Raw genomic sequence first — 27,848 nt, 5'->3', positions numbered from 1 at the left:
GTTTTTTGTGACTCAAGAATGAAAGGTGGACTGGTTGAATTAGAGCCTTTGTTGAACACTTTTAGATGTAAGCTTTAATATGTCACATTCTCAAGAAACTTAAATTGGGACATATCAACTGTTCGCACACTCTTAACAACTTGTAAAACTTGGTTAGGGCATGTTAGGGTATGAATAATTTAGTTATTAACTGGATCTATCGTTACCGTGGCAATAGTCGGGAGAGTTCTGATTTCTGCTTCTGATTTTTCTTTGTTAAAAGGCTATCCAGCTATTCACTTCAGATACATATAATAATTATGTGCATGATGGAAATATACAAATAAATCTATGATATTTGTCGTTGTTGTTTTGTTTTGTACACTGGCGTATTAGATGGTGTCTCAATCAATAATTTATCAATCCTATTTATGTTAGGCTAACAAAAGAGAAAGGTATGGGGGAAAGATTTTTGGAAAGAACAAAATGCCAAATTTAATGTATATCCATTTATTAACACACGCCCACTTACACACAAACATACACACACACACATTTCATAATTCTTTGTTCCATGTAATATATATATAGGCTATATAAACTATTTGTGTTTTTTTATTGGTATTTACATATTTCAGTGATAATTAAAGTCATCATTTCATTTTTTCCCTCAGAAGGTTGTTGTCGCCTTTAAATTTATTTGATTTTTTAATTGTATTATTATTATTATTATTTATTTATTTTGTGTGTGTGTGTGTGTGTGTGTGTGTGCGTGTGCGTATGTGTGTGTGTGTGGTTTGTTTGTTTTGTTTTACGCTTGAGCCTACACAAAACAAAGAAAAAGATGCGTTGTCTAAGTATCTAAGTATCTTCTCCCGGTTCGGAGGTTGATTGCAACATCTCTCCATTTCACTCTATCTTCTGCCATTCTGGTGCACTCTTGCACTTTTAGTCCACTCCAGTCCTAGACATTCTCTTACCAGTTGATTCTGGGCTTCCCTCTCGATCTAGTTCCTTTTACTCTTCCCTCCAACATATCTTTTAAGAGGCTTTGGTGCATTTTAACATGACCAAAGTATTTGACTTTTCCTATTAGTGCGATTTGTTTACGCCCTGCCATGTGCAGTATCTCTTTGTATCTCGTCGTAGTAGTGACAAATGGACTCAATGGCTTTTAATAATTGTCTTCTGTTCTAGAGCGATTTCAATTCAGTTGATGCTAATCCACCTTAAAGTTCCTTATCATGTTTAAATCAATTCGACTGGTTTCAAGTCATTTGATCGAGCATGTCATCAATATTATATCATCGAATGTTTGATAGGAACTCTTTGGGAGATATAAACGTTTGGATAACAGTTATTAGTTCAATCTATATACTGGAATAGTTTGTTAGATTTGATATAAATGATTCTTTCATTCACAACCGATTAGAATTATGATTTCCCTGTACATGCATATGGTAAAGAGTGTAAAATAAAGTAGAATCTATAATATCAATTTGTACAGCTTATGGGCTTTGAAATATCGTTTTTATGAAATGCGGTTTGTGTATTTCTATGGTATCGTTCTATTCAATTATGAATAAAACCCCATGTGTCGTTTGTCAATGACTTTTAGATAGATCGAAGCACGTTGTTTTTTATTGTATCTGTATATTCTAACTGACTGTGACCATGATGACCAGGGAACGAAAGCTTACAAATTTGTCTTTTTTTCTCAGATTTTACAATTCATATAAGTCTGTGAGTCATACGTTAGGTATCAGTTATGAAGGCTATCTGAAGAGTACAATAGGCGTAAAACGTTCGAAAATCCGTTAATTTGGTCCTACTTCATTACCACGAGTTAATAAAGAGGTCATTCTCCGTGTGTGTTATGATCTTGTTAAGACCCCAAACAATCTCAAGGGAAATAAACTCTAGCTTTAATAAATCAAAAGAGTCCAGAAAAGGGGGAGTCTATTAGAATACTTGTGTTAAACAACGGGTATTGTGTTGAAGAGTAAGTGAGACACAATACGCGGCCAGAGTGACTCTTCACTATAAGGCGCCCGGTCGAGTTGAAACGATCTCGGACAATACAAGATGTATTCAACAAGTGTGTGCCGCTATGTCGCCCCTCTCTATCCATGCAATGAAGATACGATCAATAGAGTACTCATCTTGATAGGTTTCATCCGAACCGTCTTCGTTTTAAATTGGGAGATCAGTCTCCTTTCATGACGTGATTTAGCTCAGAGAATGCCGCTAAAACGGGGCTTTTGCGATTCTAGTCCAATAGACGCTAATCTGTTAATTTGGATTAATGGCGTTATCCGAATAGAGATTGGCAAAGATTTACAAAAGGAAACAGTATTGATCCCTAAAGAATGGTATTAAGCAAGAAAAGAGGTAAAGAAATGACTTTTTCCTCTTCCTCTTTCTCTCTCAATCTTAAGAATATGTAGCGATGTCACTATCTATGCTTCATCTGAAATAGAATAAATTGAAACTGAGAATCCTAATCACAAAAATATGTGACACATAAATCACCGTGAGGCTATTCAGTTGTTTGGTTGGACATATGTGTTATTAATGGGATGAATACATTTCAATCTTAGACAGCATTATACCATGTAGACCATTCTTTGAAATTGAAAAAAGGCTTATCTGTATCTTGTAATGTTAATGCCTTGGTGAAAGAAAAGTTTCTTTTCGCAAAATAAATGTTCTCACTTAATTCCTAAGTAGTCTTAATGTTTCTCTCAGACACAATTGTACATATCCCTCCTTTACACTGCATGATTTATTACTCCTGGGCCCTGTGTTATAAACAGTTGCCATTAATCAAAAATGTATTTGTATTTGATACCAATCGCACCTAAGTATGTACATAAGAGATAAGAGACTGTAAACTTGCGATTGATTGGAGGACTTGCGATTGATTCGGATCAATCGCAACGCTTTACAAGACGAGGCCCTGGTGGGTTTTTTTTTGTTGTACAATTACAATGTTTGTAGGTCTGTTCCATGGAGAATGACATAAAAGGAGAACATGGATTCCTAACCATATAAATGGTTCCAATTCGTTTTTACCAGAGTATTTTGTTGAATCATCAATTCGACATAACCTATTAGAAAGTACACTAACCGTAGTCAAGGTAATCATGGGAATTGGTATAAGAAGGGGTGTGTACGAATAAGAAAATATTATGACAAGTATTGTGGGGTTATCTTTTCACTTCAGAATTACCAGACAAGGAAAAACACAAGGGGGATCTAAGGTTGTCACCTTTTCAGCCGTCTTTGGTGGGTTATTTTTTTACTTAGTCTGTATTTGCTATACACCTCACTTGGGTATGCCAAGGGAACGTGCCCCCCCCCCCGTCCCAACCTTGATTCGATATTGATGATTTCACGTCTTGTTGAGAGAGAAGGAGGAATTTCATGATTTACAAATACTACATATAACTGAATACATGATCACTTTGAATCCATCTGCAATACTAATATTCCGCTTATATATAGCGCTTAATACATCAACGATGACTCTATAAGCGCTTTATACAAATATATTATAACCCCGATCATCGGATTCAGGCTTACCCGCACACAATGTATGCACACTCTCCACTCCCTGGGAAGCATTCCAGGCATGCGTCATTTTTAATACAGACGCTCACAAACTACTTTAACTTTCGCTTCCTACCGCATCACACGCCTAACATGTCTAACATTTTGTAGGGGTGGAGGGAGAGTATAATGCTGTCAAAGTAACTGTAAGCGAAGTAATAAAGTATTATAATCATTTAAGCTTAGAATAATGAAATCTTTTCTTTCCTGCTACACTATAAGCGTATTACTCAGTAATATAGATCAACATGTTATAATGTGATCGACGTGACCTCAAGGATGTACACACACCACGACACATTAGGATTTCATATTCTTTCTGGGTCAATGCGCTGGTTTAACTGTACAGTAAACACGACTCCAAATGTTGTTTTAATTTCCTTTTCATATAGGGTGAGTTCTTCTCAGAATTAAAGGATAAATCATTTTTAATGGGTTTTTTCAGTTGTGTACTTGTTTTGTCACTGTTTGTTTTTCTATATTTAGATGGTGCTTTCATTGTATTTCGGCGTTTTCGGTTCATACAGACATTGACGATTAAAACAGTTTCTACAGCGCATCAAACAAAATATATTCACGACATGCCTGCAATAAGCTTAAATATAAAATATAGATGTTACCATGTAAGGCCTAAAAAAGGATGTTGAATTGCCCTTTGCGACCGATCCCAAAATCTTGAAATCTAAGGTCGACTTTTTAAGTGTTTTTTTTTCAAGAGAAAAAAAATATTAAAGCATTCAAAACTGAGAAATATCAGCCCAAAGAGGGAGAAAAAAGAAGAAAAGTGTTTTTTTTTTTAAACATCCGACCGACCCATGTTTTGGCTCCAAAAGGGCATTACAACATTATTATTTTTAGGCCTAACGTTCATCATGTCAATGGGGTTTTAAACGTTGCATTCCTTGCATTTGATAGCTGATACGTCCTTTTAGCACGAAACATGAGTTTTATATGTACTATAAAAGCAGAAAAAGCACACATGTAAGTTTAACCCTCTATGGCGTGCCCCCCCCCCACCTAAATATGGGGGGGGGGTCAAAAGAAAGCCAAACCAAACTATGAAGACCCTGTTCTTTTCAAATGTTACAAAGTTCGCAAAGTGAATATGTGTGGACATTATTGGCTCTTGTGAATATGTATTAAATATGGGAGTTAATCCAACCATTTCTTTATGTTTTAATAAGCATGTCATTTTTGTTTGTTTCTTTGCTTTTTGTTTGTTTCTTTGCTTTTTGTTTCTTTGCTTGCTTGCCTGTTTGCTTGCTTGTTTGCTCTTTCTCCTCTTTCTTTCTCTCTCCTCTTTCTCTCTCTCTCTCTCTCTTTCTGTCTCTCTCCCCTCTTTCTCTCTCTCTCTCTCTCTCTTTCTCTCTCGATGTATTTTTTTCGACGTTAGCTTTGGTGGATTCAACCGTTTGACTCGTTCTTTAACCCGCCAGATAAATATTGTGAAAAGTTTTGAATAGTACCAATGGCAGCTCATGGTTGATCTAGATTACTCGCCTCATCGAACTCTTCTAATTAGAAGTCATGGCTCATTACCAAACATCTAATGTTATCAATACTTTCATTTACGAACCATTTATTCGATACATTTATTCGTCTGGTTTTAACAATGATATATCTTACCTACAGGTGTTTCGTTTGACTGAGTTATTCTGTGAATCACACGCGAAGGGCATGACGGTTTGATGAAGGTGGATTCACGCAGTACTGACAGGGAGATTCTTTGCGAGATACAAGTAGAAAAAGAGAGAGCTACAACTGCGTAAAGAGATGAATAGACAACAGAAAAGAGAGAGGTGGGAGGGAGACAGAGGGACAGACAGAAAGAGAGAGAAAAGAGAGGGAGAGAGAGAGAGAAAGAGAGGGGGGAGAGAGAGAGGGGGAGAGAATATTTATATCACAATGTTGGACAGTCGGTACACTCACCATAACATATAATTGTTTGTATGTTTTATTAATGATAGCATACATTTTCATGGAATGGGGCGAACATCTTCCCCATCCCTCCCTTCTTCTGGCACTTGTGGACGTGCCCAAGTGGTCGCTAAACAAAAATCTCTTTTTAAGGACAAACTCTTTTGTAAAGTTGGCATAGCTTGGCGATTTAAAAAAAAAAGTTTTCCCACGACTTGCAGGCTAGGTGAATGACTTGTGAATTTATCATCCACCCCCGGAACAATATCAAAACACTACGCCCTTAATTGATGGCAACGTTTGTTTCTCGTGGTATATTCCTATTCTTGCAATGAAATGGGCGAATGGATGCCAATCAACTAAAACGATGTAAGTATAGGATAATCAACCACTATCATTGAAAGTCAACAGAGACATGACATCATCAACCAGGGGCGGATCAAGAATTTTACATCAGGGTCTGGACATGGGAGTACAGACATCTTGAGGTTTTAATATATTTGTCAGTGATTTTTAGGTCTACATGAGGGACAGGAGTTGGTTTTGCCCCCCCCCCCCCCTAAATCCGCCGTTGTCATCAAGAATGACGTGTATGGTCTTTTCTTTATTCAATGGGCAATGGACCTTGACCAAATTATGGTAAATGAGTAGGAGGTTTAGAAATAAAAATAACCGCACTGCTACCAATATTTCATAGGTATCAACACTAAAGTTGTCTAATATTTTAATATTCATCCATCTATTGTGACAAGATAACATTGTATGGAGCAGTGGAGATAGTGTGTGTATTGGGTTTTTACAGACGTGTATCAATCAGATATGATTATTTACGTCTGTAGCAGAGGAGATACAAAATATCTTAATACACTCGTGAGCCCACTTATATTTGTGTTTGTTTGTTTGTAAGTTGTTTGTTTGTTTAAATTGTTCGTTAACCTTCGGACCATATGATAAGAAATATTGGTAATGGATAGAATCTGAGAAACACTTTCTTGAAGAAAATGATCTTCTCGCGGGAATATGATTTCGGAAATCCTGCCAGGTTCCCGAAAACTCGGGTTGGGTGCGTTTTCGAATAATCTCGAAAATATTTCATCCACTTCTTTCTTTTTTTTCCCAAAATTTCCCACTCCCCTCCCCCTTTTTTATTTTTTTTTATTAGGAAGGGTGGTGACCGGATCCGCTGAATAAATGCTGCTAACATTCATAAGACCGGGGAAGTGTCCTTACTATAATGCCCGTCATGCTTGAGTAGAGTTAAATGACGAAAACAAAAGCAAGACAATAAAAAGGGTAATCTAATCACCGACTATAACGATCATCATTAAGAAAATGATTTTTACCATCCCGAAACAAGATGTCTTGAAGAGATTGCACGGGTGTGAAGTGAGATAGTCATGAATACGACAATCACTCAAGTGAGATGGAGGAGGGGCAGACTGAAGGGGGGCACATCGTCAAAATGAGAAGCCCTCTTCTGCAGTTTTTGTTTCCTATGTTCTTTTCATCATTAAAAAAACATTGTTTATGCATTTTCTATAAATCGAAAACTTGAAAATCAGCTTTCACGCTGCCTGTTCGATGTGTTTTACAACAAATGAACCAATTATAATGGGGAAAAAGACACGTGATAGTGGGTCACTACTCTTAACCTGTTAGTTATTATACGATATTTGTTTTGACATAACTCGCATTTTCCCATAAACTCCAGCCAGAGCTATCTCTGTCATAGAATTCGGGTTCAAACTATATTCATGCAGCAACAACAAAACCAAAAGAGGAAACCGAAAAATAATAAATAAAGAGTTGAAGTAAGAAAGATAGGGCATAGGAAAGTTGAGAAAAGATACACATCCTCCCATTTCATCCACTTTGTAAGAAGCTCCCCCCCCCCCCGCCCCCTAGTGCCCAATTATTGCTAGTGCCCCTCGATAGCGGGATTCGTGTTATGCAACTGGCATGAATTATTAATTAGTTATGTTATCAACAACATTACTGTAACACTTTAGTAATAACATAAATAATTAAATAATGATTAAAACTTGATCACCACTATTTTCGAAAAAACATCCTAAAGCAAGTTCAATAACCTTATGCGTCGCCTATTGCAATGTGCGAACATGATTTATATGGGGTGTACAGTAGGGTATTGAAATTATCCTAGAGTGGATTTTCGAAAACATATCGTGTTCTTACTACATTTATAAGCAAAAAATACAAATGAATGAAAGATGCCCATAGCCTACACAAATATTGGGGTCATCTTATCTTCACAATGTCAACAAGCCTTTCTAAGATCGCCATTAAACAATTCATTTTAAAAAATTCAACTTTCTGTTCACATAACATGTTTTTTTTTATAAAGAATCGATCAGGTCAATGAAACATACTTGATTTTCAGAATAATGTTGACATTTTGATTTCGAAGTAGGTCGAGACGACCACACTTATTACACTTAGCCAGCATGGCCGGTGTGATGTAACTCATGCACCTCGAAATAGATGGCGCATTATACGGAAATGTCGAATGAATCATCAACTTTAATTAAGAAAAGTTTGTCTCTCAGTAATTCTTCGGATCATTAAGCTCGTCAATATTTCATCATCCTCAAACGGGTCAAAGACTTGACATCCTTCTCATGGTTCGACCTTCAACTCGACTGCTCATTATAATCAAAGGCGGTGAGTTTCAATCTCTGGGTTGTCCGGAAATTTGCAAAAATTGCATTTTCTTTCCTTTTTACCAGCAGTACCTAGCTTTATAAAACAGCACTTTATTTTCAGACAAAACAATTTTAAACAAAAATTGACAATTTCATTATTCGTCTTTTGCCGATATGTGGACTAACAATCTGTTAGACTCTTTGAATGAATTGAAGGCTCGGAATGAAATACGATTTTTACACCAATATTTATATGGCCGTTCGGGGCCTCAGTCATAGACTATTAATCTTTGTTTTCCTTTAATTCCATGTCCCAAATTCCGTTTAAAATAAAGTAAGTTCTACATAAACCAGTCGTTCAGCTGAATGCTTCTGATTACTCGATGAGAATAAAAGACTTTACATGACCAGAGAAAAACTGAGAAATTGTCGCCATCAAAGCTTATTTGAAATAAGAATAGTTTTCATGTTCACGTATTAAAAGGCCATTAAGTAAATAAAGGTCCTAATTATAATTGCACTATTTATATGACATTACCAAGAAATGAATATTGTTTGTTTGAACGTTGTGTTTGGAGCCACGATAAGACAACTTTCCATTGTGTCTGTGGTTCAAATAAAGGACGCTGGTACTTTTATATAATAACAAACGTTGTCGGAACACATGTTGTAATGCATGTATTCGCATGAATGTTGAAAATGTTATATCAACAGCAATTCATCACACCATTGACCAACAACATTTGTTGCTTCTGGCCTACCACAAAACAGCGGTTTTCTCTACCGTTGGTGGCGTTAAATGTAACAGCAGACAGGGTATATTGATCTCGTTTTAACCTCGTTTAGACTCGAGTAGGCTATAGACATCTATATTTTTATTCAGGTTTGACTATAGGATCTACCTGAAGCAGGAGTTACAAACTCCCCTTATATTCAAGTGTAATATAGCCTACCATTCATTCAAAGAGTGAAAGACCTAACACTGTTAAATCAGCATTGTTTGTATTACTGCATCCAACGTACACTATAAAACTAAACACGTCAAATGCGTTACCCAGCGTGTAAAAGTCTTTTCAAAGCAACCAATCCTACTGAATCTACATGAAAATAATTGTGAAGTCTTTTCTGAATAATGTTAAAGATGATGAACATTTCGGGCTGTTGATCTCAAGCCGAGGTATAGTAGCCTATATGTTATTACAATTGTACCATAATGCCTATGGTAATTGGGTAGTTGATCAGGAGGGGACCTTCTCATAACATATGTTGACGATGTGTGGTTTAAATTCATTTTCAAGGACTCATACATCCTATTTTAGAAAATCAAAATCTAGATTTTGGATTTAGTGTTTTCAGATAATCTCATTGGCCCCTCGAATTTCCCTGCTCTGTGCCTGAAATGTGCATACTAGCTGTACACTCGTAAAATATTTTCCCCCTTTTTATTTGCATACTGCACAACACCATAAGTCAAAAAATTGATGTTTTAGGAGACGTCAAGAGCATATTTCTTAGACTAAAGAAGTGACGATAAAGTAAGTTTTCTGCCGTATATTTCACAATGTCGAATGTTTAGAATATGTAGCATACATTAATGCAACAATAGATTCATAAATTTATCTAATTAAATGATTTTCGGACTTTAAAATTGAGGTGTGTGCGTACATATACATGTAATCGCGAGCTTTTACTTTACTTTAGCTTTTGCCGTAGCCTCTCCGCCAGTGGGGCGGGGTCCCGATATGTCCGATTAGCGCAGCTGAATAATATTAACAAGTTGCAGTAACATAGCTCATACTATCATACTCATAGACCAAACATTCTGTCTCTTTCGTTTGTTAGACTTTTCTTCGAGTAGACTAGGGTCATGTTGAAAATCTTGCAGTTGTATTATAAGATCTAACTTACTCTGTCACTCTACTCAACTCGGTCACTGGCACTGCTCATGCATGAATGACGTCATCTTTCGACGTCTGTCATGTTTGTGGGGGGAAGGGTATTTTCAAACTAATCGCATGTGACCCCTTCGGACTAGCGAAAACATAAGCGCATGGATATATTCCTTACGTTTGGAACTACTTGTCCCTCAGGCGGTCATTTCACGAAAGTGGGAAATCTCGGAGCTACGATGGAAACAATGTTTACATGTAAATCACCATTTTGATCAAGATATTTGTAGAGCTCTGAGTTGACCCTTTTGGGGGGATATGAGAAAAACCTGCTCTTTCATATGACACCTTATTTGTCGTGCATCGCCTTCAGGATCGCGAGCGATAAAGGTTTGAATTACAATTTGGTAATGAACACATTCACAAATTTTGTATAAGCAAGCAATGCACGTAGACTGCATAGAGATGCATGCAATTTCTATGGTATGCAATCAGACACCCTATTTATACATTGATTGCAATATAATGTATAAACTGCATTTATAATACCATTTCAAGTGAAATTTGAACCTTTATGGTACTATTCATATAATATGTCTATATTATATCGTACAGTGCATTGGATGGGTGGTGATTTCTATTCATTCGCTGGACTACTACTACTAGTAATAACAGTAGTAGATGTGTGGAGTTGTAATGTAATGCCTTTTATGTCACAGTCGCTCAGCTTTTATTTATGTGACATTGCATCAACTAATGAATGTTAGAATGAGTGAGCACAAGAACAGGTTCATCTGAGACACTCGTCCAATGTGTGCATACATGCCAACTGTTCAGATTAAAGAGGAACATTCCTCTTTTGGGGAGAAGATAATTATCATTTTAATGCAGGTGTTCCTCTTCCTGTACAAATTTGTCTGTAGTATTGAATAGGAGAGTTAGGATTGTTCCTCTTTTTTTTGAAAATAGCATAATTTGTACAGATTTCTGATTTTCAAATGTTGGCATGTGTGTGTGTGCTGTGTGACTGTTGTGTTATAACAATCTGAGAGTGGAGCCATGAAGGCTAGTAGGAGAAAGTAGTATGCTGGTGTATAGATTGTAGTGTAGTGATTATGATCAAAATGCAATGTTTGATTGCCTGGACAGTCTAACTTAGTGATGGTCAAGATGTTGCTAGATTCGATGGCTTTGCTTTAAAGCCCCACTGCACTACTTATAGCTACTTGCGCCCTCTATATAACAAACAATGCATAATTGGTAACCATTGATCCCCCATGATCCTCTTTTTCTTATGTTAATTGAGAGCTGATTTGATGAGATAACCATCCGTCTAGTGACCTTGCAGGGTGGTCTAATCCCTCCTGTACATTAGTACAGATGGGCTTTCACAGCTGCATCTTTCACATCATGAAAGAGTAATAGTTTTACAATCTCACTTTTGAAACATCAAATATTTGTACATATACTATATTACCTTTGTCTGATTGTTTTCTGAAGGAGTAAAATGAGTGAGGGTTCAGCTGAGGGTGGAGCTGCTAAGTCCCGGAGGAAACATGGTATGCTGAAGATGTACTACGGTCTTGATGATCAGCAGGAGAAGCCTGCTAACATGAATCCGACCGACATCAACGGTGCTTACTTCAATCCTGAGGTCTATCTTACTATGATCATGAAGGAGAAGAGACTCAATGATCTCATTGATAAGGAAGCTGAGATGGTCAAACGTAAGTCTGCATCTACTTTGCATTCACAGGATTAAGAACAGTGTTGTTTTACCTTTCCATTCAGTGGTCAAGGACAATTGTTGCGTAGATGCAAATTTGCAATTATATCTGAACGTGGCTTCAGTTACTTTGTAAAGCCTGCAAATAGATCAACTGAACTGCAGATTTGGTTTTGTTAAACAAATCAGAACAAACACATTGTAAAACATAACAATTTTGTTTTTAAACAAATGTATATGAGTTTATTATACGACCCATAATTGATTTCAGTGTATCCAATGTATATGTGTGTTTCATGGAATCAAACAATCTTCATTGAACATTTAAGATTACATTATGTCATTCAGGACTGTCATTTACGACTGATGTCGCATATAGCAACAAATTTTTCAGCCTTTGAAAACAAGATGCAGTTTAGTCACCTCCACTGTAATGATGATGTATTGAGACATTCTTTCCTATTCTTTCCTCTGCGTTTCTAGAAATCCGCTCACTAGACAGTGACATGCAGACATTGGTTTATGAGAATTATAATAAATTCATCAGCGCCACAGACACCATACGCAAGGTAAAAATGTCGCTCTAGTCATGTTTGAGCTGTGATGGAGTGTAATTTCAGACACATGTTTGTGAACTAGATGACAATTAGACTAACTCCCAACCAGATGATTAACTACACTGTATGCACAATGAAATGTTTCCTATCCTCTAAGTTTAATGAACAGAGAATTTGTTTTCTATGTGTATATAATGATCAATATTTTGATTGTCTCTGAAGGTAATTGACATGTGAACCATAATGATTACAATACCCCCAAGGATTATGGATATTACAATCAAGACCTAATGATAGGTGAATGCCTGAAATGATGGTTTTACTGTGATATCAATGATTCTATTCTGATTGTACATGTAGATGAAAACTGATTTTAAGAAGATGGAGGAAGAAATGGATCGCTTAGCAACCAACATGGATACCATCGCAGACTTCAGTGAGAAGATAAGCTCTACACTGCAGGAAAGAAGAGCACAGATCACTAAGCTGAGTGGTGTCCATTCACTTCTCAAGAAGGTAAACAAAACATTCCTTGTTAGCACACTATACACACACCTAAAAGATTTGATCACCAGACAGAGCGGCATCCATTTTTGTCTCAAATAGGTAAAAAAATGATTTTTATTAACGTGATAACCGAAATAGCTCAGAGCTACCCAGAGTGGAATCCATTCCCTCTCAAAAAAGGGAAGATAGATAGAGATATACATATATGTAGCTGCCAACTATTCCTATTTTGGGGGATTGATTCCAATTTTTTAGTCTTCAAGCTACTGCTTTGAACCCTATATTCCTCTCTTTTTCTGGAATATTCTGTGTGAAAAGTATACAAAATAGATTATATACCTCACTTAAGTAATCCAGCAATCTGATTGGTCGAAATTGCATTCATAAACTTTAACTGTTCCCGAAAATTCCCGGTAACCATGGTTAAAAAACAGTTCAAAATCCCAATAACCATGGTTATTGGGAAAATAGGTCAGTCTCCATGGTTACCCCATAGGTTTACATGTTAAAAAATGGTCTGAGCGATCGAGGATACCGTACGTGTGCGAAGAATTGGTCGGTAATTTCAATACAATTGAATCTCGATCGATCTTACCGACAATTTTATCTTGCATTGTTGACATGAAGACGAAAATAAACTTCCAAAAACAAAAAAACAACATCTGCCGATAGATCTTGATCTAAGTTCGTGCCAATATGCATTGCAAAAGTAAAAGAAGGGCCCGTTTAATGGAGCAGCCGCGAAACTTCCACCACGCGAAGCCGTTTTCAATTCATTTTAATGTATATATTAAAGAAAACTACAGCCCATGGTGACAGAGCGCGCTGGCCGAACGGTTTAAGGCGCTGACTTTAGTAACATCACCTTTGGTACGCAAGAGTTCGAATCCCATCTTCGACAAAAGTTTATTTTTCTTTTTTTCTTTTTTTCTTTTTTTTTGGCATATAAAAGTATTAATGACTGCTTTAATATTCGAGAAATAGTAAGGATATATTGACTGCTTTGAGAGGCATAGTGGTTTCTATAGGGTCAAGGGAAACTCACAACCTGCTATGACCCCAAGGCGCTTGCGCCGCGGGGTCATAGCAGGTTGTGAGTTTCCCGAGACCCTATAGAAACAACTATGCCTTGAATATTAAAAGCAGTCAATATATATTTTATATACCGAAAAAAAGGAAAATGTTGACTCACCCATTTAGGTTTCCATCTCTTTGAAGTCATGAATATTAACACCAACAATAACTTTGTTGGATCTTGTCCAGGTCTGCATTCGGAAGTCTGTTTACATCTCCGAGGTCCGTGTTGACATTTCGCAAGAACTCTTCAAATATTTTAATGCCGTATTTTACTGCATACTTCGTATTTTTGCTATCAGCAGAATCGATTAAGTCTTGCAGCTGAATGTCATCCATAAGTTGAAATCTTGGCATAGCTGTGTCCTCCATTTTGCCTCTTTATTGACAAAAAATTAGAAACAAAAAACCCCAGTATTTTGCGATCGAGACTAGTACACAAAATGGCGATCGGTCGTCTGCGCTGCATGGATTGGTAGATTCGTCGCCTGAATGCAGCGACCAAAATCGAATTGCACTCAAACACCGTTAACGGTATTGCGCATCGGTCATCGCACAAAAGAAACTTATACGGTAACACGTAAACCAAAATGGGGATCGCAGCAAAATGACGTCACGTTTCACAGCCATGGAAAAAGTGCTATGAAAAATGGATATAAACCGGTAGAGCCGGGAATAATGACTATGAATTTCAATTAGCGGGCATGGTTAAGAACATGACTGCATTTTCAACCAATCAGAAGACAGGATTAGTAAAGAATCTTAAAATGAGGTATATAATTGTTTTTATACGCTCTCGGGAAGGTTACAATTGGGCTATTCCCCTCGGCACGCCTCAGGTAATAGCACAATTCTAACCTTCCCTTGAGCGTATAAAAACAACTATTTCTCTCAAAGCAGTCATTAATACTATACTATTCCTAATTTTGCCTTGAGAAATTCCCAATTTTTGCTTTGAAAGGTTGGCACATATCAAGATATATATATATTTAGAGAGAGAGAGAGATAGAGGTGGATAGATGAATGAAATGGATCTGTTTTGTTTTTGAGTATTACCATTGTTACTTGCAAGTAAGGTGTAATTTCACTACCTGTGGATAATTAACTGTTTTTTGTCACTTTGCAAAAGGCGCACTAGATTTATGAATTCATTCTTATTGTTGTTTTATCCCACAGTTGCAGTTCCTGTTTGAGCTTCCAGCTCGACTCAATAAATGTATCTCGATGAAAGCATACAGCCAGGCGGTCCGGTAAGTTGCCCAGGCTTGTATACTTCAGTCTCTATAGACTACCAGTTTTGGCACAAAGAACATGAGACATTACCATTTTAGTTCCATATTAAGTTGCATATATGTAAGTAATCCAGATATGTAAAAGTTTTATGCTGCAAAATAATTGAATAACCCACTGAATTAATGCACTTTGGGAAGTTGCTTGCTTTGCAATGGCCATCATTAACAATTGAGGAAAAAGGTTTGGTTTGATGGTGTGTGTGCTTTTTTTTTTTTTTTTTTTTTTTACTGCTATAAAATCGTGTGTATGCTTGTAAGTAAGCAACCAAGAGACCAATGGCTGTAAGTCCTCTCTGAGGAACTTGCTAATGAGGAGTAATTTTTTACCAAAAGGCACTAGCACATCGACTTGGTTTCAAAGCGGAAACCTCCTGGTTACGAGACCACTGCTCTACCACTGAGCCATCATGCCTTTCTTAGTACTCTTCTATATGCATCACTCTGATAAACTCACTACTTCTTTCTCCGTCTCTACTTTGAATTCTCCCAGATACTACTCTAAAGCCCGGGTTGTACTGCTTCAATACCAACACATGCCCTCATTCCATGGTATACATAGAGACTGCAATGAGATTGTCAATGAACTCAGACTCAAGCTCAGAGAACAATTTGGTAACAAAGAGGTAAGGAAATCATTCATTGGACCCAGATTTATTCTTGTATTTGCTGGTATTTTGGGCTGTTTATCTATTTTGGATGCATGAATTTCATCCGTAGGATTTGTGGACAAAATAAAATGCAAATAACCCTATAAACTGATGTTTACTGGCCTTTCTATTACTCATAGTAAGTGTTATGTCCTTTTCATGTAAAAAGTGGATTTTTAAACCACAGAAATTTGCAAATAAATAGTGCCTTAGAAAAACAACAACTGTGTATAATGTCATGAAAGTAATCAGCCCCATATTTTAACCCATAATAATCATATCATTGAATTCTATACTTCCTGTTAAAGCCACTACTACTGTGCTTTGATATAATATGCAACTTCATGATGTCAGCTCCTGTTGCTAATACTGTTTGTTGTTATTGTGACTTTACTGACATGAATTTTTGTTAGTTTTTGTTTATATTATCATCATTATTATTAATTAATTAAAAAATCTATTGTAGCCATTTTGGGACCCGAGGAAGAACAGATCAACTTTGTCGGTTGATCTAAAGCAGGTGATCCCTAGATCTTCATTTCAATTTTAGTACTTTATTTTTCTGGAATAGTCTTTGTAAAATATTTAATACTTTGTTTATTTATGTGTTATGATGTTTGTATGTAAATAAAATAAAACCAAACCAAACCAATTTTAATGTGGATATAGTTACATTCTTAATGTGATGATTGTTCTTCTAGTCGGATGCTAAGCAGCTGGCTGAATGTGTAGATCTCCTACTGCAACTCAAAGAGCCACCAGATGAGCTTTGTGATGAGTTTCTCTCTCAGTAAGTATGAATGAATCATGATGATATAGTCAAATCTGCTTTACTTTAATATCGCTAAATTGTAACAACACCGAACACAAGCATGTAAATTTGCCTGTGAGAGATGTAAGCACTATGAAAATGACGGACAAAGAAAGAGGACAAAATATACAGTTCCTCATTCTACCCTCACTTTGCTGTGGTAGACAAAGGAACATCCCTTCACTGCTATTATGTAAAAATTGTTGAGGGTAGAATGAGGAACTGTATATTTTGTCCTCTTTGTTCGTCATGTTCATAGTGAAGGATACTTACTTCAAGGTTTAATTTGGGGCTTTTCCAACGTATTTGGTGATTTGATGTCTTGTATGCTACAAAGTGTTGTAAATATATGCATATAAATTTACATCAAATACGTTATTTTACTCCATAATATGGACAGATCCAAACTTTGACAACACTAAATACTTCATTCAGTAATGTGACATACTCAAATCTAGATGCAGTTCGTAACATTAGGGGAAAGTATTCTGGATGTACTCTTATCTTATTAGATATTTTGCTTACCTGTATTTGATAAATGGCCAATAGTTGAACAAGGGTTCATAAAAGATTTTTTGTCAATAACTGCGTCATCTTTTATGTTATCATATTAATTATATGCAGGAACAGAATGACTTGTTCCTATATCATGTTAAGACTAGTAGATCTCAGTTTATGTTATTGATTCTAATGTACTCTAGTGCAAGACGCAAGTTAGATGAGAGCCTGAGAGAGATGTCAAGTCATGTTAAGACCGGTAGAGAGAGAACAGCATCCAGTCCTGAAGAAGATGAGGATGGTAACCATGGTAACAAAGAACACGAGTCTGAGAGACCTGCTGAGAAGATCATGAGATCACTTCCTATGGTATGCTTGAATGCTATGTCATCACGTGTTTCTCCTGCAGTTTTAATGCAAATTTAATGGGATTTAGCATTTAGTAAAAGCATAAAACTCATAGAAGCAGATCAGTGATTGTTTGGGGGAATTCGATAAAGAATAAGAGTTTTATTGAATTTCAGTTTCATTACTTGTAATAACACAAGACTTTGTTTAATTGCAATGTGGTCATTATGCGTGTGTTGCTGTAGATGGAGAAGTAGCCTTTTTGGTATATACAACAAAATATTAAAGATATCCCTTCCTTCTATTTGAATGGCAGAATAATATTTTTTTTCCATCAAGAATTATAAGTAACATAATAATTTAACATGTCCCTCAGCAAAAAAACTGTTCTATCAATATATCTGCGAAGACGATTCCCTCTATAGTTTTTTCCTCAATGATTTTACATATTTCTTATTTCAGGACATCTTGGAGTTTGTTGACAGCAGCTGTAATGGTTTCCTTGAAAGCATTTGTTTGGTGATAGCCTCTTACAAGGAACTCTTTGTAAACAGACAGGCCGGAGAGTAAGTACATTTAATGACCTATCAGTATTTACCTACATGTAGAAGGATATTGGACAACGCATATATACAACATCTAATGTAAACCTCAAAATGCTATAGGGAATCATTTCAGCCATGGGTTGAAAAAACTTTGCATATAGTTACATCATTATATAATTGACAAATCTGTAATGCTTGCAATACGTATATGCACTTTTTATCAAATGATGCATGAGACTCTCAGGTATAATGTTCAAAAGTTGCCCCTGACCCCCTTCCCCCATGCTAACCCTCTTAGTGTTTTGCTACATGTAGTTTAAGTAAATTATAGTACATGTTACCTGAATTTTACGTTCTTCGTTATTTCTGTAATGTTAATTTTGTAACCTTTCCGGGCCATCCCGTTCACTCGGACACTAATAAAATAATTCACTTATTTTGTTTATAATAACGTAAGAAAACTAGTGTTTAGAAATATTCTGAAGGATTTCTATGTCATAATATATGATATATATCATGTATGTAAAGTTATTTTGATGCTTTGTACGTTTGTGAAATGTGAGCAAAACAAATTTCCAATATTGGACAATAAACTGAAATTGAAATGAAATTGAAATGTGAAAGAAATGCAATATCTGAAGCTGAATACACTAGTGATAATGGATGTTTTATCCAATCTAAATTGCATTTAGTTCCCAGGAAGAGGAGGAGTTAGAGCAGGTTGCCCATGCCAAGCTAGGTCAGTTTGTAGACTCCAGGATGCAGCAGTACTTTACATGTATCCAGGATAGAATACAGGCTGAGGTAAATACACCTTCTTAATATATATCGTACTTTGAAAATAAATAATCGAAATTAAACCTCATGGAGGCACAAATCTCTATTAGAAATATTTGTCTGAAGATATAACACTGATTTAAAAGGCACAAACTCTGATTTATGTTTTGTTGTCTTACATAGACAAATGATACTATTGTTTAATGGCTGTCAGTTGTCATCTCTGGAGCTTCAAAACAATGCTCTATTCATTATGCAGCCATTCCTTTGTTGCCAATTTTGAGTGGACAGCAATGATATATTTTTCTGCATCATTTAGCAAAATAACAATAAAGAAACAGATTTCTTTTCAACTTCTTAAGTAGTATTAGAGAGGAGAAATTGAATATTCTGTAATTTTCTGTCATATCAGAAATCATCAGTTGAGAATTCCCTGCTAGTGAGAGCATTAGATCGGTTCTTCAGACGTCTTCAAGCTGTACATCGTTTGTTACCTGATCTGAAGATCCTTCAACGAGGAGCTGATATAGTAGCAGCGGCGGCCAAGGAGAGAGCACAGTACTATGGTGATGGTCTCAAGAAACACTTTGCTGGTGAGTAACAAAACTTATATTAACTCAAAGTTTGTTTATGGAATGTCACACTTAGGGTATTTTATATCAGACGTTATCAAACATTGGGGGTAGACTTTGCTTTACAAGTGACATGTCTGACATAATGTGCAATTTGTTCACTAACTTCAGCAAACTAACTAGACCTGACATAAATCAAAGGCACTCTAGTCTCTCCTATTTGGTAAGCCATGTTTCATGTGTTTCTAAATTATTTGATGTGCTAGAAGCATGAATAGGGAATTCCACCAAGTCCAATGTAATCAAAGTGTGTTACATGGACACTCCCAAAAGTATGTCTTTAATAGATTTTTTTAGAACATAATTTGAAACTGGGAATCTCTATATTAGGATATACACAAAATGCAAAAAAAAATATTCTGGCCAACGAAGTGTGATTTGTAATCATCGTAGCATGAATCCCTCAAGTCAATAGTCAATATACTTTTTCCAAAGCTTTACCAAGTGGCCGTGTCTGATGATGATGATGTATTTGTTGTCTTGTTTCAGAGTGCATTACTGATATCCGTCAGACACTGTGTGCCCCTAGAATGGTCGGCAAACAGTCTGCACCCAACCTAGCTGAACTAGTCAATGTGACATCATCATCGGTCATTGATCAAGTCAAACTAGTGCTGACCAGTCTCAAGGTATACTTCATCCTTTATATCTTTAAGCCATTCAAGGCCAAGCAGTCTGTACAGTAAACCTTCAAGAGATCTAATTATGATATTCTATGTACTGTTTTTTTTTTTTTAATAGGCATAGAATATACTTTATTATATCCTGCATCCAAAATTTATTGTTTTTTATATTGGTTGAGAGCTCTTCAAGTGACCAGAAATATATCAATCATTTTTAAGGTTGCTCTGAAAGAGTACTATTTGGGAGTTGAAAATTCAGCGAGCGTACAGGGTTTCAAATGCCTCCAGCAAGCAACTCCCACAGTGTCACGGGGCTTACGCAGTGCAATCTACACTGAGTTGAAAATTCAGCAAGCATACAGGATTTCAAATAAATTTTTGATGTAGGATATGAAACAAATATACTCTGCCTTCTTTTTGAGGTACTGGTTAAAACTATGGCACTCTGTGACTCCACTAGTACTATTGGAGTCGCAGAGTCACCTATTGGAGCTGTATCTGTAAGCCATCTACACTCTCTCATAGCACATAGAAATGGAAAAAGCTCTTTCAATATTGATAGTTTTCAATGTATGTTTTATGCAGAATACAGGGATGCCTGATTTCAGGCCATGACACCTTCCCATGTCAGGCTTTTCAGGCTTATATTGTACAGCACATATGAGACTCCAGCATTTAAGAATCTCTTTTTCATTTTCATTGGGTGAAACCAAGTGGTATTCCTGAGCATACCATCACTCTGTCGTCCTCAGTTGTGATAAAGGAATAACTGATCTAGATTGTCTCTTTCTCCTGCAGTCATTCCTAGGTCAAGACATCACGTTCGCTCAGACCTTGTTCTTTGCAACCAAGTATCCCACCAAGACAGTACGAGAGGGGCTCTTAGTGGACTTCCTGAGGCACATATTCCAGACGTGTACTGTGAGTATTCAGGGATGATAATTTACTGTTTCATCATGAAGTGTTGATTAATTGTGAAAGTGTGACAAAACATTAAATGTTCTGTAAACTGTATTAAAGGTTTCTGTTTAGGATTTTAGAGAAATATATTGCAACATATCATAGTATCAAGTTAAGCACAGAGCAATAACAGTATATCTTAGCTGTGATATCCTTCATAGCTTTTCAATTCTATTAGTGACGATTGACGACAGAAAAATGTCTTACTTAACGCACATACTGACTTAACAGACCAAATAAAATGACTCCACCATAATTGTTCAAACCAAGAAAATTAAATTAAATTTCTCAAAACCTTGTACATGTTTTTTTAGGTGAATTACATATAAGTCTGCAAAGTATTTAGTGGAATTGTATTCTTCAGTGTACATGCATACGGTGAAAGGGAGAGAAATTGTAAGGAAACATGGTAATTTCTCAATTTCAATGTTGATTGAAAATCTTCTCATTTTTTAGCATGATCAAATAAAAAGTAAAACCTGTTACTAAATTGTATAAATGTTGAATTTCATATCAAATTGTATTTTTGTGTTTAGAATCTTTGTGAAGGAGGAGGAGAGAAAGGATCAGCCCCTCACACTCTCATCCTAATACTATCCAGACTTCTGGTAGACTTTGAAACAACTCACATCATACAACTGGTAAGTATCAATGTACATGCTTGATGATACTGACTTTTTATACAACGCCTCTGTCTGACGATTGAAATGGGTTATATAAATATTGCAAAATTATTTACTTTACTTGTATCATAGAGAACTGTTGCTGAGCTAGCGCCATGAGCGTCCCTGGACGGTGTGTGCGTTTTATAAGATTAGACTATTATTATTATTATTATTATTATTATTATTAAAAGTGCACCAAATCAAAGTACATTGTGCAAGTATTTATACATGTCAGTACAACTACTCATACTCACCTATCTGAGGCTATTTGTGAAGGGAAATATGTATAAGTTCTGCATGATTTTGTTGTAAACGAGGCAAAATGATATTGTGAGATTTGGAGAATGAAAGGTGACTTATTCTGACTGAAAATAAATAATGAAAGGCAGTGGACAAAGAAAGGGAGACATCGGAATACGTAAGCATGATGCATCAGAATTCAGTCCAAAGTTGCAAACTACGTGTAAATGTAGTCATATTTGAAATATGAGAGCATTTCGAGAGTAAATCATCTTCATTGGACCTTGCTTTAATGTTATTATTCCACAAGTGAGAACGTTCATAAACTTGTTCACTTATAATGCTTGATCTCAATCTTCTCTTTTTCTCAGCTTGGTACATGCAATGCTCAGTTCTTGATTGAAGACAGCAGAGGTCTAACTCAGACGTCCACTCTCTGCTTGGAAGCTAAGGACGCTGCTCAGTTACTTCTCAATCACTATGTACAGGCACAGGGACTGCAGATATCTCAAGTAAGTACATCTATCTGTCTGTAACATACCTTCATTCTTTCCCGGTTTTGGTGGATTAATAGTACAAACATTGGATTGTCACATTAGACTTATGTCACACAAAAGTATGTATGGATCATGTACTCTCCAGGCAATATTGGGTTTTGATCCATGGCTAACAAAGAGTTGATAATAAGTTACTTCTCAATCACTATGTACAAGCACATGGTCTACAGGTATTTTAAGTAAGACGCTATTAAAAAGAAATTTTACATATTTTGATTGGCCACTTTCAAATCATAAGCAAAAAAGTAAACAGTGTATCATTATTCAGTAGTGGAATCACGAGAGTGAATTTGTCAAGTGGGGTGAGAAAAAAGGAGCTGCTGCACTTAAGAAAGGCTCCTATGCGTACTTGTCTATTTATGCAGTATAAGATATAGAATTTTAAAGAGCGATATGCTTGTGTTTCACTTTTCCTACAATGGTGAATTTGAAGAATACAGTTGACTGTACCATCGATGAACAAGACTTGACAGTGTTTTATTTACATGTTCTTGCTTGCTCTGTTTAGATGTGGTTGTTGTGTTTTTTGTGTGTGTTTTTTTTTTCTTATTCTTTTTTGTTCTGTTTAGATGTTGAGGAAGAGTGTAGACACGAGGGACTGGCTGAACACCATCGAGCCACGCAACGTGAGAGCCGTCATGAAGCGTGTGGTAGAGGACATCACAGCCATTGATAGCAACGTAGGATCGCTGTATGAGGAGGGGACACGTAAAGCACACAGTAGTGATTCCAGTAAGAAAACATTCCAGAGCTTTAGTGTGTCCAGGCAGCAACGTACTCAGAGGAGCTACACACCAAGGTAAACAATTCTGCACTGTATCTTTGGTTTGTAGATAACTTGAAGATGCCTACATTATGATTAACCTGTTATATTCTGAAAGCTAATTTTGAGTGTTAGTAATGGAGTTCTGTTTTAGAAGAAACAGTCTCAAAGTAATTCTACATTGTTTATTGATTTTAGACAAACAAAATGTAAACATGCAAATATTTGTGGACATCACTTTCATTTAAAAGCAATAGCTCAAAAATTGGACAAAGAAGAGCTGTCAGTAGCATGCATATTAAGGCCCTTACTTTATCCTTATTGAAGATGTGAATTGAAATAAAATGTATAGGCTTTCTATTCCACCTGTTCTTCTTCCATTATAAGTGCTCAACTGCTGTGCAATCAATTACAGTTAGGATCTTAGTCTAGAGGTTCCTTGCTTTGGTAAACATAACATACTTTAAGCCAAAGCCACAACTTGTCATGTTTGAAATTTGCTGCTCATCTTGTCTTTAAAAGTGCTACTTTTTAATCATTGTGTATTTTTTTTTTGGGGGGGTTTTTGTATTACAGTACTACATTTGATACGAGTCTGATGAGTAACATCCAGAAGCTCTTCTCTGAGAGGATTGAAATCTTCAGCAGTGTGGAGTTCTCAAAGGTCTCCGTAGTCACAGGCATCATCAAGATTAGCTTGAAAGTAAGGTTTATTTACTATGTCCTGCATCTAAGTAATAGTCTCTGGAATCATCAAAACTTGTAAGGAAAAAAAAATTATTTAATGAATTCATAATAATGATAGAAAGTTTGAAACATGGAAACTTCACTTTATACTATAATGATCTTGCAATCTAGAATCTCGTTGTGATATCTCGTCCAAATGTTTGAATGCTCAAATGGAAATGTGAAGATTCTGGGTTCAGGCCTCAACACAGCACTAATATTCTCTGGCAAAGTATTCCATTTGACACTCCATATAAATAGAAATTGAAATGGAGAACCTAGTTCATATAGGATGACAGAAGCCATTTTGATGTGTATGAACTCACAGTGACCATATGGTGGGAATACTCCCTAGAGAGTGTAGATGGTGCATGCACTGCATGTGAATGATTCTGATGACTAGAGTTATAAAGTCTGTTGAGTACTTAGATACAATATTTGATGTAAGCTGCTGTATCAATCCAGATTACAGTATTGTTGTTTTCTTTATAGACATTCCTTGAGTGTGTAAGACTGAGGACGTTTGGACGTTACGGACTCCAGCAGATCCAGGTGGATACTCACTATCTCAACCTCTATCTTTGGAGATTTGTATCAGATGAGAAGTAAGTTGATACAGAAAGCTTTCAGGGGTTGGGGTAGTCATAACCAGGAGCGTAGTCAGGGGGGGGGGGGCAGTGGTATGTTTGTTTCTTAAGCAGAAGTGTGTTTTTAAGTCAATAATACAGGCATCATCCCAGCCAATAGTAAGGACATGTTCTGCGATTGCTGAGGAGATTGATAACTCAATATGTTTACTCTTTTGTGTTTTTTGTTATTGATATTATATAATTGATGATATGAAATTTCCTTTTCCTTGAACTTCTTCTTGGTATTATGCAAACATTGTTTGACTGATGGCTTTAATTTATGCACAGTCTAGAAGGTTTTCATATTTAGAAGTGAGCTAATGTAGGTACCTTGAGCACCCCTTTTAATCTATTCGTGTGCAATATTTAAACAATGATAAAGAATAGAGAATATGATTGTTAGAATTGTGCAGTAATTAGATTATCTTTAACATTTCAGATTGGTACACTTTCTGTTGGATGAGATCGTTGGGAGTGCTGTTCATCGATGTCTAGATGCAACTCTTATGGAGAGTAGTGTAAGTTACAACCTTAAAGTTCTTGTTTTGTTTGACCAATTATGATAACCATAACTATAAATCATCCCCAAACCGGTTTTGGGAAGTATTTACTAAAGTCATTTACCATCATTGCGATCCCACAGATCAAAGGAAACGGTCGTAGAAGGCTCTTTAGCATAAATTGGTGAGATAGGACATGCATCTCACACATCCAATATTTTTTGCCCATAAATTACAGACCGATGTGGGAATGAATTTCAGCTATAGTGTCATTGACTTTAAATGGAACCAGCCCTTTATCCTTTCCCCTAGGACCAAGGTTCACTTTAACTTGACTTTCAATTAGAGTTGTGTTTTCTGCATCCTTTTACTTTTTACAACACATGCCTTATCTTGTATTAATTGAAGATTAGAAAATTGTCAAGAATTAGAACTCTACACAAGTCAAAGTGTTACTTTGAAAATGTGTATACTTGGTATTCTTTCAAACAGATTAGGGGATTTGGATTGCAATTTGGTAGAGACTCCAATTCAGTTAAAAAATACCTAACTTAAATTCCTTTTCCAATTTGTTTTACAAGATTATTGGGTTTTTGTCCTTTTAATGATGATGCCACATTTTTTTTAAATAATAATATATCTAAAGTTAAACTGTCATTTGTATTTCTCCTTGTGTACTTCTTTCTCCTAACAGATTGTAGAAGTTATCTGTGAGCGAGGATGAAATCAAGAATAGCTGCAATCATGACTTTTCAACTTCACAGTGTATCAAGATACCATGTGGACACAGACAGATATGTTTATATTCAGAAGTATTTGCCAATTGTATATTGTGGTAGAAAATTGAAATATAAAACTTGATATATTTATCATTTTTATGTCACATTGAGTATGGTCGACAACATTGATTAAGATAACTTGGACAATTTTGTTTATCTATAGACAACAGTACGATACTATTATGGGGAAAAGGTACAGTCAGTATCTTTTTATTGTGTTTATGTAGTCTGTGATGTATTCTATTCGTTTTTGCTACAGATTTCTTATTATTTAAAACCCATTTGGAATTGATAAGCCCCCCTATTAAGTCATTTAAAATGGCACAGGGTTTTGACTTCTAACTCTTTCAGAATATGTTTTTTTGTAGACTTGACTTGCCAGCAAAAAATTGAGAGAATTAGAGTCACATGAATGCCACAAGTGAATGTATTTTCTTTATCTTGGTAACCCCTGTGTAGTTTATGATATGTAAACGAATATGATACGTGTACCTCCATAGGTAATATATGGAAACAATCATCCATTCACACTGTTTTAGTATTGAAGGATAGCATTATGAGTGATACACAGTGACAAGTAGAACTTGTTCCAATGTTTTTAAGATATGCTTAGAAATGTGTGAAACCTTATATTAGGGTTCATCATTTAACTTGGGTTCAGTGCAAACTGGACCCCTACAATTTTGAAATTGTAATGAGCTCCATACAAAACACATCCAAACCAGTTTAGTACAGATCCCCTCTGAAAAAGGTTAGTGCAGTACCCTAGAATGGTGGATAAATGTGTATGACGTTCAGAATCCTTTCCACACCACTAACATCCCTTGCAAGATATTTATGTACTTTCATCTACTCCCCCATCAACTTGAAGAAAGGAATAAAACAGTTTGAAGGTTAATATAGAGCTCTTTAAATCATTGAAGCTCAGCTGAAACTGATGTAATAATAGAATATTTTGTATATGTGCTGTTAAAGTAAACAATTACCATTATACTGACATTCTGTGAGATTTAAAGAATACTGCCATCTCCCGGACCAAGGGATAATCCGAATTATCATACATGAAAGAAAATGTTGAGTCAAATATTTGTGTTTATAGCTATGTCAACAGACTTATCTTCACTTAAAAGAAAACTACAATATCTTGGTACATTATTCTTGACATAAAGTATATTATTATAATCTATTGATATTGATGTGCTTGCTTTTCATCATATGATATGAGTACATACCACATCATACCCATCACTGTCAGTCACATCTCAATTGTAGCAGTATCCTCATCTCCCAAACTCCATGGATGAACTTTATTTTTTTCATTTAAGAAATTGAAAAGAAAGTATCGCTATTTGAATGAAATTTACCATGTATAGACAGATAGTACTTGAAATAAAGTAAATTATTATAATGTAATGATATTCATGTGCTTGCCTTCAGTTTGTTACATGAGTGATGTGGACCTTTTCCTCCTCCCCCCCCCCCTCCCCCTCCCCTTCCCATTTATTTTAGGGGGATATGATCAGGGTTTTCTGTAAATTGTGAATTGTAGACAGTTGTCTTGAACCAATTGATTATTCTTGCCATACACCAGGAAGTAGACAGTAGATTTGAATGAAATGAAGGCATTTGCTACATGTAATGCTGCACTCTAGAGTAAATGAGCTCTTGATTGTTGCTAAAGTGTGACACTCGAGGGCAGCATCCCAACCACCTAATCCATTGCTAGATTTCAGTCACAATTTGATTGTGCCTAAGCCTCGGGCATGTGTTTGGGTCTAAATGGAGACATCAACAGTTGATGATCTGCAATAGTCATTGTTGGTACTACTGATTACAAATAAGGTGAGCATAAATCAATTCAAGATTTGGTATTCAAGTACATTGGCAATTTGTCTTGTTTTGTTTGAACTGATGATCAATCTCAAAATATGT

The 27,848-nt window shown here is 36.0% G+C and overlaps 1 protein-coding gene across 1 annotated transcript; it reads left to right on the top strand.

Moving 5' to 3' along the window:
* The first annotated feature begins 9,624 nt into the window (after positions 1–9,624).
* LOC582737 (vacuolar protein sorting-associated protein 51 homolog) lies at positions 9,625–27,334 on the top strand. The gene is made up of 20 exons (XM_030985292.1): positions 9,625–9,706; positions 11,561–11,787; positions 12,270–12,355; positions 12,704–12,859; positions 15,101–15,174; positions 15,707–15,839; positions 16,565–16,653; positions 17,376–17,541; positions 17,983–18,086; positions 18,758–18,869; positions 19,255–19,435; positions 19,964–20,103; positions 20,896–21,018; positions 21,594–21,698; positions 22,334–22,474; positions 23,089–23,318; positions 23,859–23,985; positions 24,501–24,613; positions 25,077–25,155; positions 25,832–27,334. Exons 2-20 carry the CDS (start codon positions 11,568–11,570, stop codon positions 25,859–25,861), a joined length of 2,409 nt encoding a protein of 802 aa, XP_030841152.1. The 5' UTR covers positions 9,625–9,706; positions 11,561–11,567; the 3' UTR covers positions 25,862–27,334.
* Positions 27,335–27,848: the final 514 nt, after the last annotated feature.

This window comes from Strongylocentrotus purpuratus, unplaced genomic scaffold, assembly GCF_000002235.5.
Source record: "Strongylocentrotus purpuratus isolate Spur 01 unplaced genomic scaffold, Spur_5.0 spur5_scaffold_15, whole genome shotgun sequence".
In the NCBI taxonomy this organism is placed as follows: domain Eukaryota; kingdom Metazoa; phylum Echinodermata; class Echinoidea; order Camarodonta; family Strongylocentrotidae; genus Strongylocentrotus; species Strongylocentrotus purpuratus.
The sequence above is the reverse complement of the archived record's forward strand: the minus strand, read 5'-3'. Positions and strand labels throughout refer to the sequence as shown.